The sequence below is a fragment of the Phycodurus eques genome, chromosome 1, assembly GCF_024500275.1.
Source record: "Phycodurus eques isolate BA_2022a chromosome 1, UOR_Pequ_1.1, whole genome shotgun sequence".
NCBI lineage: Eukaryota > Metazoa > Chordata > Actinopteri > Syngnathiformes > Syngnathidae > Phycodurus > Phycodurus eques.
Genome location: NC_084525.1, coordinates 15,296,801 through 15,318,872, shown reverse-complemented (window position 1 = coordinate 15,318,872; position 22,072 = coordinate 15,296,801). Strand labels below are relative to the sequence as shown.

At 41.0% G+C, this 22,072-nt stretch overlaps 1 protein-coding gene across 6 annotated transcripts in view; it reads left to right on the top strand.

Annotated features, from left to right (window-relative positions):
* Positions 1–22,072, top strand: part of bsna (bassoon presynaptic cytomatrix protein a) — a 132,034-nt gene that overhangs the window by 70,477 nt on the left and 39,485 nt on the right. For all 6 annotated transcript variants that reach the window (XR_009768799.1, XR_009768795.1, XR_009768801.1 and 3 more), the window contains one exon: positions 20,751–21,209. Coding sequence is in view for 2 of the 6 variants with exons in the window: in XM_061680022.1 (XP_061536006.1) it covers positions 20,751–21,209 (459 nt within the window). In the remaining 4 variants the exon portion in view is untranslated. The remainder of the gene's footprint in view (positions 1–20,750; positions 21,210–22,072) is intronic.

The window sequence follows — 22,072 nt, the reverse complement described above, 5'->3', positions numbered from 1 at the left end:
ATCATAATATGATATATATATTTCATAAAAATAAGTAATGCAAATAATGAAATGTTTTAAATGCATACATTCAATCCCTGTCTAATCCTCACTTGAAATGTCAACCCAATAAAGTTATTTGTTTAACTTTAAGGTTTTTTTTTAACTATAATGTTATCAAATTAAAATTCCATTGATTTTCCATCCATCCATCCATTTTCTGAGCTGCTTCTCCTCACCGGGGTCGCTGGGCAGTGCTGGAGCTACAACTTAGCTCCTAGGATCATTGAGACACACAAACCCCTCCACCACGATAAGGTGTCGGCTCAAGGAAGGGTGTGTTGAGGAGCGCATTTAGGGTACTATTTTGCAAATGTGAGTGGACTCTACACATGTAAAGAAAAAAAAAAGAACAACAAAAAAAAGCTGCTCTGAATGGACACACACTGACAGCCTGACGATATCGTCAGTGTTTGGCCAGACGAATGCTGCCAGACCGTCTGCCAATCAGCTGTCAGATTGTTTCACGCTGGCCGTCCCTGACATAGCTGACATCTCGTAACCTGTCACACACGCGTATGCACACACATGTACGCACATAGGCACACACACACACTTGCACACACCTGCACACACACACACACACACACACACACACACACACGTCCCTTTATCTACATCATTATTTCTCAATAGTGGTACATGGTCTTCCTCTATTGGTACGTAAAAGAATCACTGCATCAAATGTTTATACTATTCATGTTATAGTGGCTTGAACTTTTTTTTCCAGTAAATTCATTCATTAAGTACCATTCAGTTGTATTTAACTTTTCAGTACAAGACATTTACATTTAATCTTTTAGAACAGTTTGTTTTCAAAACATTTATTTATGTACAATTATCTGAATTTTAATTGCAATACATCTTGATTGAATCAATATTTAAGTACAGTTTATTTATTTTCCAACATAGTGCCCTGTTACTGTTCAAACTGTCCATCCTGTTAAAGCGGCTAACAATGTAAAATATACTTTTTAGGAATAAAGGTTCTGCTTTAGTTTTCATAAATACTTGGACCTACTACATACCATACTGTATTTTAATGTTGGTCATTGTTGTGGTACTTGGAGAGCCAAATACTTTTTGAGGTGATGCTTATTATGAAACGTTTGAGAATCACTGCCCTATGTGTTTCTACTAAGTGAAAAATGCCACCCATTTGTTTCTTTTATCACTAAATTTGATGGCAGCCGGCGGCCGTTGAGGGAGACGAGATGGAAAGTGCACGATTGAGAAATGAGAGAAATCAAGCGGATGACTCACACGATGACTCGACCGGGAGACACAGAGCAAATCTGACAGAGGGAACTTAATGAATTAGTCAGGGAGCGAGCGGCAGAGAAAGGTTCAGAGGTCTGGCAGCGAGTGATCACGAGAGAGAGAGAGAGAGAGAGAGAGAGAGAGAGAGAGAGAGAGAGAGAGAGAGAGAGAGAGAGAGAGAGAGAGAGAGAGAGAAATGAACTTAAGGGGTATACCCGGCTAGATCTACTTCCTGGGTCTTCGGCTAACGCCCCTCTGCTTCTTTTTGAGTAGATGATTCATCGGCCTTCTTAACTGTTGCTTCTTTCGCTTGGACTTTCATTCACATACAGTAACATATGGTGATATGAACACATATGATAACCTCTAACATGACCATCATCAAACATCCACCTTATCCATTGTCCCATGCTTCCTGCCCAGAAGTCAAGCAAATGAGCCACTGCATAACCATGGACCACATCTAAACTATACAGGGGAGCCAGCAAAGTCAAACACAATCAGTTCTGAGGCAGGTTACGTCCAAGTTCTGATTTCAAAATATTCCTCTTAAAGAACGGAACTAAACCATTTCCGAGATAAAACCTTTATTAACGGCACAGGCTATGTTTCAAGGAGGGGTGTCCAAACTTTGGCCTCCGTGGACTCCGTTCAGAAAAATCGAACGATGCAAGGGTCACTCAAAATGTCTTCGGCTTTAATTCATGTATTTAACAGCCTAAAACCAATCCATCAAGTAATTATGTTGTTTTGTTGTATAGTGTAGTTACGGTATTTAAAAAAAAAAAAACTGCTCAGTAATATTACTAGTTTTAGTTGTCCGTGGTGTTGAACACATGGAGAATGTGGGTCTCGCATTATCCCACTTTGTCAACAGCCACACTTTTCACACTGCCCAGCCCACTAAAATATACTAGTCACCCTTTGAAGAATTCTGACGAACAGTTCATAGGTGTTGCTCGATGTAAAAAGCGGCAAATGTGTTTGTATGTAAACAGCCTAAGAACACGTTAGGCTTTGCGGTTGCTTCGTTAGGACTTTATATACTGTTTAGTAATTGGTATTGTACCAATTACTACAACAACACAACTTTGAAACATCATGTTGATGCTGGCGTTTACAGAGCATGAGAGGTGTGCTAGCTGGTCCACCAAATTTTGAAATGAGTCGGTGATCCAGGGTTCGCCATGGCAATGACAGAAAGACAATTAGAGAAAATTGCAATCCTGTGTACCATCCAACTGGCTTTTAAACTGTTTTTTGTTTTTTGTTTTGGTTTTTTTTAGGTCAAATTATTACATAGTTTTAATTTCATTTATACCTTAGAAGAGATGATCAAAACAAATATCAACACATAAACAATTAATATTTAAGTTTGGCAAGCGATGAACCGAGATGTAGGTTTGTTATTGGTGAGGGGGGAAAAAATACACAGCCAATTTCTATGAACCTTTGTGGGTGGGTAAGGGTGAATTAATAGCCCATGACATTTTGGAGAAAATTCTAATCAAACTGTAGATAGAGAAGTATATTTTTACTTTCTCCCATTTGCTCATAATTAATCCAAATGGCATGATTGTATTGTAATAGCTCACTGACTGCTCCTACAAAACGTCCCCCAAAGTTCTCAAATGATATTAATTTGAATTATTTAAATAAGAAGTACTTTTTGTGAGTCATTATGCAAATTACACTACCAATAACCCATGAGCGGAAAATACATCTTATTGATATAAATTCTTCATCTCGGCAGAGGTTGGCAATTTGGCACGCTACTGAGTGCCATTTTAATTTTGGATTGGAAACGTCCATGATTATAATTTTAGCATTATTTTGTTTGAAAGTTGGTTAAATGGACATTGAACTTGTTCATTGCACTCTCAACCATTTGGAACACCCCCAAAAGACTACAGATTCGTTTACACTTGAAAACGCAGCACTAATTCTAACAAGTACAATCACGTTTCCGCCGAGCTTTCAATAAGGTTGCTGTTGATTTGATTGGAAATGCCGTACCATTTGGTGAGCTGCTGGTAACCATAGTAACAACCAGAAGTGCCGTCTATGTCTTGAATACAATTTTGTCTGAACAATTTCGTCTGAGCAATAACGGTGTTTAGAAATGCCATGAGAGCGAAGTGGAAAGAAACCAGAAACAGAGAGAACGAAGAGGAGAGAGCGACTGATGGTGAGAGCTCGAAATAGGAGGAAAATAAATGTTTGGATTGGGACGTGCCATCACACAGAGGGTGACATTTGATGATAAGTTGAAATGACTTTAGTTATTTGACTTTCATTAATTCATTCAATGGCGCATGTCTCTCTTAAGTGAACATGTGGCGTCCCCTAAAATGAAGACAGATGCATTTAATTTAAGGATCGAGCTTGCATCAGATGAAACCATCCGTACTTCAGGGGGGGGGGCAGTACACAGGGACATGTAACTGACGACTATGCAGGATCGCAGGCTTGAATGGGTTGCCTCCGACTGGTGCTTTCCCGCCCTGTGGGGTGCACTTGTGTGTGCATGTGCATGCGTGTGCATGTGTGTTTGCAGAACTAGAAAAATCCAGCTGCAACCAGAAGCCAAGGGGTTTGTATTCTACTGCTGTTCTCACCATATATCAGTAGCTTGGAGTCTCTCTCTCTCTCTCTCTCTCTCTCTCTCTCTCTCTCTCTCTCTCTCTCTCTCTCTCTCTCTCTCTCTCTCTCTCTCTCTCTCTCTCTCTCTCTGCACCTCCTCATTTAGCGCTTACTAACACACCTTCCCACAACCGACACTGTCAACGAGATTGTTCCCTCCGTGTATGTATCTTCTATGATCCCTCGGTCAATCCCCAACTATATTCTTGTCTCACAAATGGGCTGCTTGTCCCCCTGCTGCTGAGATGCGGTAGCGTCAGCAGTGTATTCGCTCTCTCCATGGTGCTGATTTGAAAATTGAGGTAATGCCAACGAATGATTTTGGACAAAAAGAAATGAAATCCATTTGTCTACAAAAGACTTCATTTTATGAAACTAAAGACATTATGTTCTATGTTTATGTTTTGTATACAGTAGCCTATAATTTATTCATTTTATAGTGCTGTGGTGCTTTGAGATAGGAGTTTGTTCTGTGAGCACACTCTTAACTCAAAACGATCATGTATTGAATCATATTTCCCTACTGAGAAGAATGGAAATGCCATTATTCCGTTCCAGCCTACACAAAAACCAAACAAAATAAACAAATACAAATAAATAAATAAATAAATAAATGAATAAATAAATAATGATGATTCTGATAAAGATGATTCTGACAAAAGGAAAATAGCACACTATAATTAATTTATAAAGCATATACTTACTAATAATATTTAAATAAAATAGAATTACATTGAATGTGAAGAGCGGCACGGTGGACGACTGGTTAGAGCGTCAGCCTCACAGTTCTGAGGAGCCGGGTTCAATCCCCGGCCCCGACTGTGTGGAGTTTGCATGTTCTCCCCGTGCCTGCGTGGGTTTTCTCCGGGCACTTCGGTTTCCTCCCACATCCCAAAAACATGCATTAATTGGAGACTCTAAATTGCCCGAAGGCATGACTGTGAGTGCGAATGGTTGTCTGTTTGTATGTGCCCTGCGATTGGCTGGAAACCAGTTCAGGGTGTACCCCGCCTCCTACCCGATGACAGCTGGGATAGGCTCCAGCGCGCTCGCGACCCTAGTGAGGATAAGCGGCTCAGAAAATGGATGGATGGATGAATGTAAAGAATAAAACAGTTTCTGCATCATGTCTAATTATTTGCGACTCCTGGAGTAAGCGACTTGGCCACAGGGGGGCAATATAATACAGTCTTGGAGACACAAATGAAGAAGACTCCCTAAATTGCAGTAATAGTAGTTGTTTTTTGGAGAGTATAAAGAAAATATGCCTGTGAGAATTGTTATATTGTCTGGCTGCATGTATTGACGCACCGTTTGTGTTCAAATATCTATTGGGTGAAGGATCATAACACCCGTACTATCTATGAAATTCATGAGCCTACCTGTGGCATTTTGCATTCAGATAGCGGCAGGCAAAGTTGCATGGTTGTTTGAAATGCAAATGTGTAATTTTCTCTTATGTTTAGTTTGACAATAAACCTCCACTGGACGTGGTATTAAACAGCTTGAAGCCTCTTTATAAAGAATTGTTCCCTTTCTGTCAAACTGCTGCTTATTGTGAAGCGAGTTGAGTTGACTTCACTGCTCATGCAGTGGTCATATCTCAAAGTTTGTCTCACAAGTCAAAGCAAAAAAATGGCCAAATGATGGTCAGTCGTATCTCAAAGCACCATTTATATTCATTTTGACTGGAAAGTAAATGAAATTCGGGTGTCATTTATTCAAACTACATTGCATAGACACAATAATGAACATTGATCTTACTTCAATTATTAGATCAACTGATGGCTTTTCTCAGGACACCATTTTTAAAAAAATACATTACCCACAAAAAATTAGGGATACTTGGCTTCTGGGTGAAATTTCAGGATGAACCTAATTTGACAGTGTTTAAACATTTATTTTTAATGTTTTATTTTTGCACAAGTTGCTGTTTTGTAACAAGGAGCTGAAAGGAAAAAAAAGTGTTTGAGCCACGAATCAACCGTTAAACAACCTGGTTCAATTAGAATTGGTAATTACATAGCCCTCTTCATAATGCTGTTCACATTTTGATATCATGAGACTAAGACAACACCTAATAATTGATCAACAGTCCCTTGCCATTAAAACAAGATGTTCTCAGGGGGAATAGAGCAATGAACTTTTCGTTCATTGCACCAGCAGGTTGCAACAGCGATACAGAGCGAGTGGAAGAGTCATAGAAAGGCATAGAAGTGGACGCTGTCGGTAATGTAAACAATTATTTTGAATTTCGCTATTTAGCTCCTTGTTAAAGAGAAGAGCAAGTTGTGCAAAAAGTACTGAAACACTGAACAGTTGGACATTCAAAGGTGCATTCACAAGTTTAGAGAAAGTCAGATTAAGTTTACATGTAAAGGTTTTGTGCATTTTAGTTAGTTTAGTTAGTTTCATCCTGGAACATCACCTCAAACCCCTAATTTTAATTTTGTGAGTAGTGTGTGCCTCAAAAGTCATACCCCAAAATAAATGAATAAATAAATAAAGAACTCTATGGTTGTGTCATCAAAATGCCTGACATCAGTTCAGTAAACTGCAAGCCCTAGCTACAACTGGGTAGCTGTGTTTTCGTTTAGGTATTTTCTTCTTTGATCCCATCGGTTTTTTTTGTTTGTTTGTTTGTTTTAACTTATTCATTTGTGTATTGAAAAAAAATCCCTACAACCCCACATACTGTTTTGGGGGAAATATTGTTTCTAAACATGGCATTGTGCTACATTTTTGTTGTGATTCATTTGTATGTTGTAAAAAGAACATGCTGCTGCTTGGGTATTTGGCATGCTAGTGCATTTCCATGAGATCGCTGAATACAATCTGTAAATCTACGATGTTGGTGATTGAATGGAAAGTCCACCTTAGTGTCTTTTGACTTTACTTTGAACAAACTTTTTTGTTTTTTTTAAATGAGTGAATTCTTAAATTGGAATTGTGAGCTAACATCTCCAGTAGCATCAAAGTGAAACTTTTTTTTTTTTTTTTTTTTTTTTTTTTTTTAGCAAGCTGTTTGTTGTCAGTCTAATCAAATAAACATTGCATGCATTGCCACAACATGGAGTGACTGTCAATGTGTTTGTGCCGGGAATTAAAAGAGATCCCAGTGATGCGGTAACGGAGACATTTCAGAGAGAACAAGAAAAGCGTATCACAGCAGGGGCCGCTGCACCTGTCAAATTATGGCTCGAGCCTCCTACAGTATCCATTGCGAAGCGCTATATTTAGGGACATCAACACGTTCCTTCTAGTCCACGGATCAAATTATCATTTTCTTGAATACACACGATCTTCCACTTTATTATTTTTTTTGCTGTCGGGATGGTTAATAATTGTCCCAAAAGACTGAAAATTGGAGAAAGGCAACAGAAGGAACAACAAGACTCATTAATTCAGCAGACAACATTACAATTAGCACTGTTCAAAGATGTACAATGTTATCAACCTCATGTCATGCATTCCTTATTGTTACACCAGATATGTATGTTTAATTTATCACACTATCTTTGCAGCATTTATTTGCACCATGTGAAATAAAATTAATGGAGAAAAGTATTTGGATATTTGTCCACTACACATACAGTGCTTGACAAATGTATTAGACCACCAGTATTGGTAATTACCAACATTTTTCCGAAGCTCTATAACTGGGATTATATTTTAGTATTAGTGTTATACGGGAATTTTATTTGTTTTTCCAACAAAACAAAACAATAAGAAAAAATAGTCATGGCCATTAAAATTGACTGTTTAAGTTGTCCAATGATTGTTATTCCCCGGTAGATGGCATTCCTGACAGAAAAAAATGATTTAAGTGGTTGCATGTTATGCTTGACTGATTGTTAACAGCCATGTGAAATTGGGGTATAAAAAGGTGACTTTATTTTAAAATTCTTTATTCCTGTTCAAAATGGTATAATGTCAAGAACTAATGAAACTCGAACGTCATGACGCTGCATGGTCCCACATTGTATGCAACATACAGTACAAGTGTCGAAAAGTGTCTTGCTCACGTCTTTTGTATTATCGCCATCTTTGCACAGTAAACAACAAAATGATGTTCTTCAAACACAGAAAAAGATATTTCTTTGTACTTTTAAAATATATTCTATTTTAATTATATCCTCATATAATCTTTTGTTTTAGTGTGAGGATAAGAAAGTAGACCTTGTTCCTTTCTCTTTGTCGGATATTGTGTTATCACGTTGCTGTGAGACAAAGCAAGATGTCTGTGGTTGGGGGGGGGGGCAACTTGAGTACATAGCATTTATGTATGTATGTATGTATGTATGTATCTATGTATGTATCTATGTATGTATGTATGTATGTATTTAAAAACTTATTAATGAGGAATTGTAGGTTATATATATTTGCAAAATAGAGTACAGTCTTGATTTCTTTACTGTTGTGCTACTGCCCTGTCAAAATAATATTTTTTTTCTCCCCCCTGCAAACTACAAATACTGTACATACACCACCAGTAATATAAACCATTTATCATGTATTCCAACCTTCTTGGACTCCAACTAGATTAGATTCCATCTCATAATGACAGAGCTCCTGTGGGTACTGATCAATAAAGAGAGAATGTGTGTGTGTGTGTGTTAAGCTACAGTAAATTTCCAGAAGGGTTGATGCTAGTTTTATTCCCCCAAGACAGAGAATAAGTCAAGCACAGTATATATACTGCTATGAATAACTACTCTGTAGTGTTTTGAAGATTAGGTATGTTTGTATGTGCATCCAAGTCTATCCATCCATCCATCCATCCATCCATTTTCTGAGCCGCTTATCCTCACAAGGGTCGCGGGAGTGCCGGAGCCTATCCCAGCTATCATCGGGCAGGAGGCGGGGTACAACCTGAACTGGTTGTCAGCCAATCGCAGGGCACATATAAACATTCGCACTCACACCTACACACCTACGAGCAATTTAGAGTCGTCAGTTAACCTACCATGCATGTTTTTGGGATGTGGGAGGAAACCGGAGTGCCAGGAGAAAACCCACGCAGGCACGGGGAGAACATGCAAACTCCACACAGGCGGGGCCAGGAATTGAACCCCAGACCTCAGAACTGTGAGGCAGACGCTCAAACCAGTCGCCCACCGTGCCGCCATCCAAGTCTATTCAGTCATTTTTTTAAATGGAATTTTCCTGTTTGCGTTGTGTGTGTCATTTTCTTTCCCATTCTTCCTTCCTCATCTCATCTCATCTCACCTTTGACCGCTCACCTCATTTCCCATCTGTGTGTTTGTCACGAACCGTGAATGATGTTCTCTGTGATGATATACACACCGCTCCATGGCCTCGGGGGGACTACCATGTGGATTTGCTGGCGCAGCTAAATCTCACCAATAGCTTTTCTACGTTTGGATGATGAAAAAAAGAACGAACAATGGTTTTGTCATTTTCACACACTAGTGGAAATATTTCTTCTCTGCCCTCAGGAAGTACCCCGGTAATAATATTTTCTCAATCTAAGGACTGCCAAAGCAACTTAATTATAACGAAATATGCTACCCGATATATGTGATTTATTTTCATTTTCTTCAATATTATGATTATCATTAGTTTTTATCACTTCATTTAAACGCATGCTTGTTTTAAGCATTCTTTGAAATCTGGGCACATCCAGGCAAAACTGATGCTGCTGGACTAATCTAATGACAACACAAAGATAAAACTAATATTGTTCTTTCTACTATGTATTCATCCATAAATGTACACTCCTCATGGCCGTGAAGGTCACTACTTTTTTTTTTTTGTCCCGTGTTCTTTTTCCATGGAGGAATGAATACAACGTAGATCTTGCAAACAAAGATTTGGGTAAACAAATTTCAATTTATTTGGGATTTTCTGTAATCCATACGGGGTTAGGGTTTCCTTTACATTACAGTCTAGTTTAGTCAGTGTAGTGTTCTCAAGAATCAGTCTTGTACTGTATTTATTTTTTTATTCACTTTATTTACCAATCGAAAAAAATACTGATCTTAAACTGATAATCTATTTATTCTTGTGTTTGAAATTGCCTTACTAGAAATGTTTATAGACAAGAAAATGCAATTTCCTGCTTTATTCACAATGTGAATTTAATAAAAATACAGTTGATTATCTAAAAGAGGAAAACAATTGGTTGTTCATTATTAAATGAATGTCTCATTTTCTCTTGTGTATTCATAATTGGCCTTTAACCAAGCAAAAATAATTTTATTCTTAAACTTGATTATTTTTGAAAGAATTGTCAGCAGGATAATCGATTACTAATTGCAGCACTACTGGATGCAAATTCTTATTTATGACAGGTCTGTTTATTGTCTCTTCAGAAATAAAGTGAGAAAAAGTATTTTCATAGAATAAGTGAAAACCTACTATTAAGCAGTTTTGAAGGGGCAATAAACTAAGCCCCCTCCCACCCACGATTGGTTTTGAAGGTGCAAAAATTTTGATCAGCCCCATAGTTTTCTCATAAAGGTTCAGTGCACTTGTTTATCCAATTTGTTTTGATGAATAAATATGGAATTTAAAATATATTAAATATATAAATGCAGTAGCGGCACGGTGGATGACTGGTTAGAGCGTCAGCCTCACAGTTCTGAGGACCCGGGTTCAATCCCCGGCCCCACCTGTGTGGAGTTCGCATGTTCTCCCTGTGCCTGCGTGGGTTTTCTCCGGGCACTCCGGTTTCCTCCCACATCCCAAAAACATGCATTAATTGGAGACTCTAAATTGGCCGTAGGCATGACTGTGAGTGCGAATGGTTGTTTGTTTCTATGTGCCCTGCGATTGGGTGGCAACCAGTTCAGGGTGTACCCCGCCTCCTGCCCGATGACAGCTGGGATGGGCTCCAGCACGCCCGCGACCCTAGTGAGGAGAAGCGGCTCAGAAAATGGATGAATGGATATAAATGCAGTATATAATATCCATCCATCCATTTACTTTACCGCTTCTCCTCACTAGGGTCGCGGTCTGCTGTAGCCTATCCCAGCTATCTCCGGGCAGTAGGTGGGGTACACCCTGAACCGGTCGCCAGCCAATCGCAGGGCACATAGAAACAAACAACCATTCGCACTCACGTTCACACCTACGGGCAATTTAGAGTCTTCAATCAACCTACCACGCATGTTTTGGGGATGTGGGAGGAAACCGGAGTGCCTGGAGAAAACCCACGCAGGCACGGGGAGAACATGCAAAGTCCACACAGGCCGGGCCGGGATTTGAACCCCGGTCCCCAGAACTGTGAGGCAGATGTGCTAACCAGTTTCCCACCGTGCCGGCTAATATATACATATTAAATAAATATATAAATATATATTTAAAATATGTGTTTATTTTTTTGACTCGAAAGGACTCGAAACTCAAAGTGCCGGACTTGAGACTTGACTCAGGACTTGCGGGCAAGGAGACTCGAGACTTACCTGTTGAACGACTTCTTCCCATCTCTGGCCAGCATAAAAATGGATTAGTTTGACAGCACTCAGTGGTTCAATTATTTCTTTTTTAAAAAACAGTTGATAGGGTTCTTTCAAAATAAAGGTAATGATAACACTATCCATCATCCACGTATACATTTGCTTGTTTTTCTCTGTAATGCTCCTTTTATAAGACAACAGTATTTTGGAAACAAAGTCACCAGTGTTTTCAAGGCAACCAGGCCGATTTTAACAGTTCCATGTGTGCGCTAATATACAGCACACACGATGGACACCATGGACTGAAATAGCATTCCTCAGAGCAGATGGATAATTCCAGCACACAGTGAGAATTCTCCCATTAAGGTTCCTGATTGGTCAACATATGCTTCACCATCATCATATTAAGTCTGTACATTTCTTGTAGTCATAGATGGTTTGGGTACAGAAATCGACTCTCTGTAACTCATAATAGTTAGTAAAAAAAATGGTATTTAGCCAGCCTACAGTACAATATAGGGGCTGCTCATTCTTGCAGCACACTTGCGAATGTGTCTGTGTTCTGCATAGTTGTCAAAATATAACAAAAATAGATCTGTGTTTCCACTTTCTATACCAAGACAACCAAATTTCTTTAAACAAGCAAATGCATCCACGGAATGAATGCAGAATGACCCAGATGTTTGGCTGCAGTGGTAGCACAAAGAAAGTCGACACGTGCGGAGGCTGAATCAGCACACTGAGTTGGATGTCAGGGTTAGTATACACACATGCGCACACACACTTGCTTTTGAGACAGAGAAAGAGCGAGAGAGAGAGCGGGAGAGAGAGCGAGCGAGATAGCGAGAGAGAGAGACAGAGAGAGATAGCAAAAAACAGGCGACGAGTCACAATGTGAAGGGCAGATGACACTGCATGAGGAAGTCAAATGAGGACGTCGGACTAATAAATGTCTACGCAGACATTTAAATCACAATTTCAAGAGACAAGTGGATCCTATACAGTATGTGTATAGTACTATATAAAATGTTGCCTGGGGAAGAATATAGACAGAGTGACAATAGGATAATCAATCATGAGGATATTGTTGCGAGCAAAAAGCTATTGTGGGAAAATTCCATAGTGGCTAAAAAAAAGTGAAACGTTGGTCAAAGCGGTAAGAGCTGTCCTGGAAAGATCCCCTGTCAATTATCACAGTTGACACATTGAGACAGATAGCCTTTCTCACTCAATGAAAATAATGCAGGTTTTACACACAGCCACACACACAAAGGGCCCCAAAGCAGCTTCTCAGCTGGAACTGCCGGATTCATGAAGCAGAACTAATTCACCGCTCATTTTTGTTCCTCCGTCTCCTCTCTGTTCTTCTCACCACTGTTCTTGCTCACATTTATTCGTCTCTAATTCACTAATGTCTTTATCTTCTCCCTTGACTTCACTCGCTCACTCCGGCATGCTGTCTGCATCTCTACTCATATTTTCTTCACACTCCTTGCCTACTATTCTACGTTCACCGCCCCACCTCAAGTTTACCCCCGACGTCTGACTTCCTCATCTTCATCCTCTCCCACTCCATTATTTTTTACAATCCCTCCGTGGCTGCTATGTGAACTTTTCTGGACTTGCGATCCCCTCATCAGCAAGTATTGAGGGAGCATTTGCCGAAAAAGCACACACCACAGGAAAATACAATAGCGCCAATTGAGTGCAGTATAGCATATTTCATGCTATACTGCGTAAAGTTGCGTAAAGCACACTCTTGGGTTATTTCCTTTTTCCTGTTTCACTGAAATGTGTTGTCTAGTTTTTTGTTACCTTGAAGACAAAGCTTCATGTATTTCAAATTGTCAGTTGTGCTTCTTGGTTTGATATACTGTATTTCATACCAATGGTGAAATGAGAAAAAGATATGAGTACCCCATACTCTCAAAGCACCATCCACATTCCACAGAACCCCCCCTCCCCCCTCCCCCCACCCCATCTTTCCAACTCTTCCGGCTTTATAGAATAAGGAAGGTACAACAAGCAATCATTCCATATGATAATCACCATTCTGAGGTCTCCATATACTTGACGAGAGAAGCACTATATCATCATCTTAACTAACGTCAGCCACCATCACAACTTATATTCGACTTTTCAGCCTCCTCTCCTCTGTCTGATTACTTCCTACCTTCAAAGGGGAGTAATAGCAGTGGTGCTTCCTGCTCTTCAAAGTCTACACTTCAGCACTTCAAAGGCTGCAGTCTCGCTCAGCATTACACCAAGGTTAATACTCTTTATACCCAGCAGGGTACATGCAGCAAGGCGAGTACTTCAATTTGGTCAACTTTTCTTTTCTGTTTTTGTCCCCACAGAGCTCATTTGGGATGTAGCCCTGTGGATAAATAGAATAAAAACTGGACTGTTTTCAAGACAGGGGAACAGCTTCAAGAAGTGTTTTATTTTTAGTCGAAAGTACAGGACATCATTCAAGCTTTCGGGCAACAATTATCATTTGGCTGAGGATTTACACGGCACCTCTCGTTGCGTGATTTTTTTTTGGACTCAATTAACATCTACTTCCAAGTGACCCATATCTAACTGTACTTACATTTACTGAAGCAATGGAGAGACACACACACAAGGGGTAGCCCAACTTCAAGTATTTTCAAGTCAACACTGATGTGATAAAAGTCGAGTCTACATTGACTAGTTGCTACTATAACTAAACAAAACCAAAAAAAAATCACAAGAGGAATGCTTAGGAAAGTTCATATACTGAATTTATGCAGAACATACGTTAGAACACAAAAGCATCAATGCTTGCTCGCTCATTGTCGTGTGTGGTGTATTTCCAGCCGGAGGAAAAATTCCCACAACAGCGGGTTTGCATCGTGGGTATTTTTCCCCCTTTCCCTGCTTATCAATCACTCACTAAAGCGCTCACAAGTAGAAGACAATTTAAATAAATTAAGGTCAGAAACTAATTTCATTCACCACACTCGTCTGTTGCTGAAGACTCTGCCTCTTCCTTAAGCCAAACACAAGAGTCGCGACTAGTTGATATCACAACTCTAAACATCATTGAGTAGTGGACTCGTCTCTACATCCCTTAAAATAATGTAGTGTATGTTTGAAGATTAATGCTGAAAATGTACAAAGACTGAGAACAACATAGTACTGAATTTGTTAAGATATTGTTTGTGTTAAACTCTTTTTCATCATTTCAGTTGTATGGATTTTTGGGGCTGTGATGTTAACGGGACCCAGAAGCAAGCGGCGGCTGAAAGGGTTGTGGTGAAAGGTTTATTGAAGCGGATATTTAGGATGGATCCTCGGGGCGTATTGGCAGGTTGTCGAGGCGGGGAACGTGCACCAGGCGGTGGCGTGAGCATGTGGATGACTGGGCGGCGTGGCGGAGAAGGTCAGCACGGCAGGGAACACGGAGGGAGTACTGAGGAGAAGGAAGAACACGGGGATCAGCAGGGAATTTGAGACTGGCGTATCTTACATGTAAGTGGCGAACCGTTGTACCGCAGGAGAAACGCTAATACTCTGGCGAGGATTTACGGGATCTGGCCGGCTTTAATGCAGGAGGTAATGAAGGCTGATTGGTGACAGGTGCGCGGCCGAGGAGGTGCTGATTACTGCGAAGAGAGAGAGGGGAAGGGAGAGCGAGAGAGAGGATGAGAGAGGAACAAGGCGCCACCCAAGCTCCAACAGAGGTACTGCAGGGCAAGCTCATGACAGACAGCAAGCTTAGCGCGTTTTAAGCGCATTCAGCGGACACGCACAAAGTGTCTGGAAGCTGATAGAACACTTCAAGTCTTCCCCATTTTTATTTTCATTATACAGGGACTTTGATATGTATTTGAAAAGCCTTTGCTTGCAATAACTGCATAAAGCCTGTGACCAATTGTCATCTTTTGCAGTTTTTACTGACGCTTTTCCAGGCATGTGGCCTAGTTCAGCTGTTTTTTTTTTTTTGGTTTTGTTTAGTTTTTTTGGGTGGGAGTGATTACTCCCTTTAGTCTCCTCCTTAGAATGTAGAATTCATGCTCTATAAGGTTTAATTCACGAGCGAATTGGCTCTTCAAAGCAATAACTTGATCCCACCTCTGCATGATACAACATCATAAATACAGTTATTCTTCTTTGTGTGACGTTATCATCTGTGCCCTGAATTCATCACCTTTGTGATGTTGTCTTCCTGAAAAGCTTAAACTCCAGTCAGGAAGTATTTTCCTCCCCAATACTAATATTAAAGTCTGGCTCTCAACACTATACACTGCAATCACAGTCCTGTTACCGTTTTCTGTGCGGTGACATCTCTGCTTGAGCCCCAGCCATCCTTTTTCACTTCCACTTGAGGGGGTTAATTCAGAAACCTTCTAATTTTGAGCATTACAGTGTTAAAAAAGTAAAATCTTTGGTTTATTACCATATTCACTATGACCCAAAATATGATACTGACACTATACAGTGACTTACCAGCCACCACATTTGATACAACTGGGTGATTTAATGATATCCAGCATTAGATCTGTATCTTGAATTCTGCCTTTACAAAAATAATATATTCAGTTTTGATGAATCCAGTCAGTGGGATTAATTTAACAATGTTGATTAATGTGGGTGTAGTCTGAAGTGGTGTAGGACTTACACAACAATGAGTTGTGTTTCTATTTTATGTTGTTGTTGTTGCTTTATGGTCGTATGAACGTGTAACTAATATTGTGGCCAGTGATTGTTCATTATATATCACCAGAATCCTTGTATCTCTAAAACCATTACTTTTCAGGAAAATAAAGGGGGGGAAAAAAACACCTGTTTGTGGATCTATTAACATTGTCAAAGAGAGCAAACCAGTTTCAACACAAAATTGATTGACTCGATTAGTCAATAATTTACACACAAAAAAAAATAACAGAATTACGTGGGGACGGACCAATAATATAGATTTGTGAAAAATATGAACTCGTCCAAATTTGGACATAGCTTTTTGCGTGATGTCAGTGATATATAAGAAAAACCTCATATGGTTTACCTTAAATAGTGCTTTAGCATTAACCGCTCCGAAAGTTAAGCTAGACAGAGAAAGGTGTGAGAAAGGACTCTTGATGCTCGTCAAGTCAGGCTTTAAAAGTAAACAATACATGCACGCACACACGCAACCACCCCTTGACACCCCGATTATGAGCTCAAACTGTCTTGAAACACCTTTGGCACCATAATAATCAGCAACTCCCTTACACCCACTTTAGCTGCAGCCTCCTCTCTAGTTTCTTTCTCCAATTGCCTCAGCCTCAGCGGGGAACCACATCCTTTGAGGCAAGCATTCAATTATCCTGTGGATGTGTGCTATCACTCATTCGCTTCTCATTGCACCATTTGGCTTCTTCCTTCACTACACTTAGCCTTCCTCCCTCCTCCTCCACAGCCTCATTTTGCTTGTCATCATTCTACTGGTTAGCGCTCAGCTCGACAGGCTTCTTCCATTTTACATTTATGAGGACTGTGCGTGTGGGAACGTGTGCAAGCCTGTAAGTATGAGTGTACAGTGCAGGAGAGTGCAGCCTAAAGCAACAGCCAGAAAAGTACGCACAAGTAGAACAATGGAATTCTCAGTAAAAATAGCTCTCAAACTGTCAAAAGAAAAAAAAGGAGATGGCAGTGTGTGACAGGGCTTGAACAGAGAACGTAAAGGATGCAATGAAAGGAGAGATCATGCATCAAGTGTGAAAGACAAAGGAAATCTCTTGCTGAGTTGTAATGAAGTTATTTAGCCTGAAAATAAACCCATAACAAACAAAGCAAATATAACAAATAGCAGTGTTGTATTCCTAGATGGAATGAAAATCAATACATTACTCTAAGCTAATTGCTTGAAATGAGTGAAGTCACTGACTAATACAATTGGAATGGAACCCCTACAGTCGAATGAGAAAAATTTCGAATTGTGTGCTCCTTGCAAGCAATGGCACACAATTGCAAACAAACAGCATTTACGTATTACTTCATTTGTTCATTTGTAATGTGAGCTTCAAGATAAACAAGATTTATTGTCTTTATTGTTTGTATTTTGCAACAGAGCGAGAGACACACTAGCAACCTTTAGTTTGTACTCAAACTCTAGTTCAAATGTAAAAAATCAATCAGTCTGCAAACTTCCTGCAAGAATTACAGTGCACCCTCGTGTACTCACGGTTCAGCACCCATGGAGTCACCTATTCGCTGTTTTTATTTATTTATTTATTTATTTATTTTCTTCCCAACTTTTTCTCCGGTAGTTGGAGCCGTTCTAGTACGGCATTTTGACAATAAATACTTTTGAGACGTAAAAGCATAAAAGCACACTACGGACAGTCACATAGCCTCTAGCAATTTAATGGCAAGAGGGAAGAAGCTGTTGGAATGTCTGCTGCTTTTCGTTTGCATTGAACGATACCGTCTACCTGAGGGAATGAGCTGCAGTCTTGTTATGGCTCCAAAAGCACTCCGGTATTGTTTGTTGGCTCTAGAGCCGGCTCATCTCTCAATGTATCCTGAGCATCGTAGCACAACATTAGCGATAACGTCGACAACTAATAGGATACACCAATGTGTTAATAATATTCTCCTATTGACCGTGAATATTATGATGTGTTCATGTGATATGAAAACCAATTAGACTGTTGATTTAAAATTGAACAGATGATTGGTTTAGATTAACAGGTAGGAGCTTCTAAAAAAAAAAAAAGATTCTTTTTACTGCACAAACGAGGTAAATGAGCTCAAGTTGTGGTTTTAAGAAATGCTCATCTTTTTGCTTGTGTATTTTAGCCTGCTAGATTGTCCAGATTACAACGTTGCTTTTTAAATTAAACAACTCATTCACTGCCAGCCTTCCCAGTTAAAATGCATATTTGACATATATAGCTGTCAATGGCAGTGAATGAGTTTTTAAGTTTACGAAATTTTGTAACAAATTGCAATTTTGCTCCATTTTGTGTTTATTTGTGCTGCTTGTGCCTGGTGGGACGTGCCCCGAACACCTCACCAGGGAGGCGTCCAGGAGGCATCCTAAACAGATGCCCGAGCAACCTCATCTGGCTCTTCTCAATGCGGAGGAGCAGCGGCTCTACTCTGAGCCCCTCCCGGATGACCGAGCTTCTCACCTTATCTCTAAGGGACAGCCCGGACACCCTGCGGAGGAAACTCATTTCGACCGCTTGAATCCGGGATCTTGTTCTTTCGGTCACGACCCACAGCTCGTGAGCCATAGGTGAGGGTAGGAACGTAGATCGACCGGTAAATTGAAAGCTTCGGCTTAGCTCCTTCTTCACCACAACAGACCCATACAAAGTCCGCATCACTGCAGACGCTGCACCGATCCGCCTGTCGATCTCCCGTTCCATTCTTCCCTCACTCGTGAACAAGACCCCAAGATATTTGAATTCCTCCACTTGGGGAAGGATCTCATCCTGAAGAGGGCACTCCACCCTTTTCCGACTAAGGACCATGGTCTCAGATTTAGAGATGCTGATTCTCATCCCAGCCACTTCACACTCGGCTGCGAACCGCTCCAGTGAGAGTTGGAGATCACGGCCTGATGAAGCCAACAGAACCACATCATCTGCAAAAAGCAGAGATGCAATACTGAGGCCACCAAACTGGACCCCATCTACGCCTCGGCTGCACCTAGAAATTCTGTCCATAAAAGTTATGAACAGAATCGGTGACAAAGGGCAGCCTTGGCGGAGTCCAACCCTCACCGGAAACGAGTCCGACTTGCTGCCGGCAATGCGTACCAAACTCCGACACCTGTCATAGCCTGCAACATCCAGAGCCTTGAGGAACTCTGGCCGAATCTCATCCTACCCCAAGGAGCTTTTTAACCACCTCGGTGACCTCAACCACAGAGATAGGAGAGCCCGCCTCAGGTACCCCAGACTATGCTTCGTCATGACAAGGCGTGTCGGTGGAATTGAGGAGGTCTTCGAAGTATTCTCCCCACCGACTCACAACGTCCCGAGTCGAGGTCAGCAGCGCCCCATCCCCACTATGCACAGTGTTGATGGTGCACTGCTTACACCTCCTGAGACACCGGATGGTGGACCAGAATTTCCTTGAAGCCGTCCGGAAGTCGTTCTCCATGGCCTTACCGAACTCCTCCCTCTTCAGCTTGAAGGCATCCTCACCGCTGGTGTCCACCAATGGGTTCGGGGATTGCCGCCACGACAGGCACCGACTACCTTACGGTCACAGCCAGAGAGGTGACATTCCACGTCCCTAGAGCCAGCTTCTGTAGCCAGGGATCAGATCGCCAAGGTCCCCGCCTTCAGCCATCGCCCAGCTCACACTGCACCCGACCCCTATGGCCCCTCCCACAGGTGGTGAGCCCATGGGAAGGGGCACCCACGTTACGCTTTCGGGCTGTGTTCGGCCGGGCCCATGGGTGCAGGCCTGGCCATCAGGCGCTTGCCATCAAGCCCCACCTCCAGGTCTGGCTCCAGTGGAGGCCCCCGGTGACCCGTGTCCGGGCAAGGGAAACCTAAATCCATATATTTTGTTCGTCATAAGGGTTTTTGGTGCCGTGCTTTGTCTGGTCCCTCACCTAGGACCTGCTTGCCATGGGTGACCCTACCAGGGGCGTGAAGACCCAGACAACTTAGCTCCTCGTATCATTGGGACACACAAACCTCTCCACCACGATAAGGTGACATACAATACATACATACAATATGTACTGTATTTATGCATTATATAGTAGTCCGTGGTTCTAAATCGGAGAAAATATTTTTTTGTAATTATTATTTTTTTAGAGTCCAGAAACAATGCATTTTGTTTGGTGACAAAATCTGACATTGTGGACCATTGTCATTGCTCTTTTTTGCAGTTTAAACAGCGATTGTAGTGAGCTCTTGTGTTTCCACAAACTGTTGTATAGTCATTTAAATAAGGTAACACTTGAGAGCGGTACAGAATGCGAAATGATTTCTGGTTGAGAAATGTTTTTGCTTTGGCCACGATTGAAATGCTTACTTGGTTGCTTGTTTTTAACATTTCTAAATACCATTAGTTTTCTCTTATTTAGATGTATTGATAACTTGTATTGAGACTTGGGTTTATGATTGGAGTTGAATGTGAGTCCTACTCTAGTTTTAAAGGTCTTGATGTAGTTTTCCAACCCATTCCAGTCCTAAAAAGACCTGTGCAAACTCTGAGCAATGGCCAACATGTCAAACAAAATGACTTTCCCCATTATAAACCTTCTACAAGAGGCTGCCCAAAGTTCCTATGGCATATAAAGCAGACAAAAAATGGAATATAATATCACCAGACATATTTTACCAAGCATATTACAGTAATGATTTAAGATGTTGTTTACTACAACTGTCACAATTTGCACGATTTGTCTTTCAGAAAAAAGAGTGGCTATGTCTCAACTGCCAAACCCAGCGGCTAATGTCCGGAGGAGGTCTGGATGAGCCTCCTCTCTCTGTTCCTCACCCGTCCCCCAAACATCAGCCCTCTGGGTCACTGCGCCATCAGGCACCAGCCAGTCAACAAAGCCCTCTCCACAAAACCACCAATCAACAGGGGTCCAAGCAAGCCCAGCCTCAGACACAGAAACCACAGCCGGGAACTGAAGGTAGTGAACAGTTTGTGCCTAATGCTGCCAAACTGCCAACAGACACCAAGAACATGATACCAGCTACATCTACTGGACCAACAGCAGAGACCCAGAAGAAGACGAAAACCGCAGACGAAAAGCTGAAGATGGAGCCTGAAAGCCAAACTGCCAAAGACAGCCAAACCCCTCCCAAGAAAGGAGATCAAGTCACACCAATCAAGGAAATTAAAAAGTCAAGGCATTACGACGTAAGTAAAAGTAGTTTTCATAACAGTGCATTGTAACAGTTTACCCATGTGCATAGCTGTTTCTCATTCTCATTCTGTATTTTCATTTTGACATCTACCCAATGCAAAAAGACGTCTTCAAAATCGGAATGTTTTTCTTTGTGACTTTGAATCAAAGTGAAGAGATGACTTCAGAATAGAGCCTTTTATCCTGATTAGGAAAGGCTCCAAAGTGTGTCACTAGGGGTATGTTTACACTACATTGCCTTACTAAGAACTTTGCATTTTTTAAAGGTTACGCATACAGACTATGCTTTCAATAATGATCCATGTTCAAATGGGTTTTCTCCAGGCACTCCGGTTTCCTCCCACATCCCAAAAACATGCGTGGTAGGTTGATTGAAGACTCATAATTGCCCGTAGTAGGTGTGAATGTGAGTGTGAGTGCTTGTTTGTTTATATGTGGCCTTCGATTGGCTGGTGACCAGATCAGGGTGTACCCTGCCTCTCACCCGAAGATAGCTGGGATAGGCTCCAGCACACCGTGACCCTCGTGAGGATAAGCGGTACAGAAAATGGATGGATGGATCAAGAAATAGATGGAAGGACTACTTGTGCACATCTCCTGTAATGACATTTCTGTCGGTAAAGTGGTCAACAACTTCAAATATGATTTTTCAATTATGACTTGACCTTTTCACACCTCTTTTCTTGCCCCGGAAACATTGGATGGTGTCAATTAAAGTATGACTGTATTATAATAATGTTATGGTACATTACAAAAAGATGAAACTGATGTGATTCACACCATCTAATTATTGATAGACCTCTTAAGATTTTCGTCATCCTATTTTGTAGATTTTGCAGTTTCAATCATTTTGAAT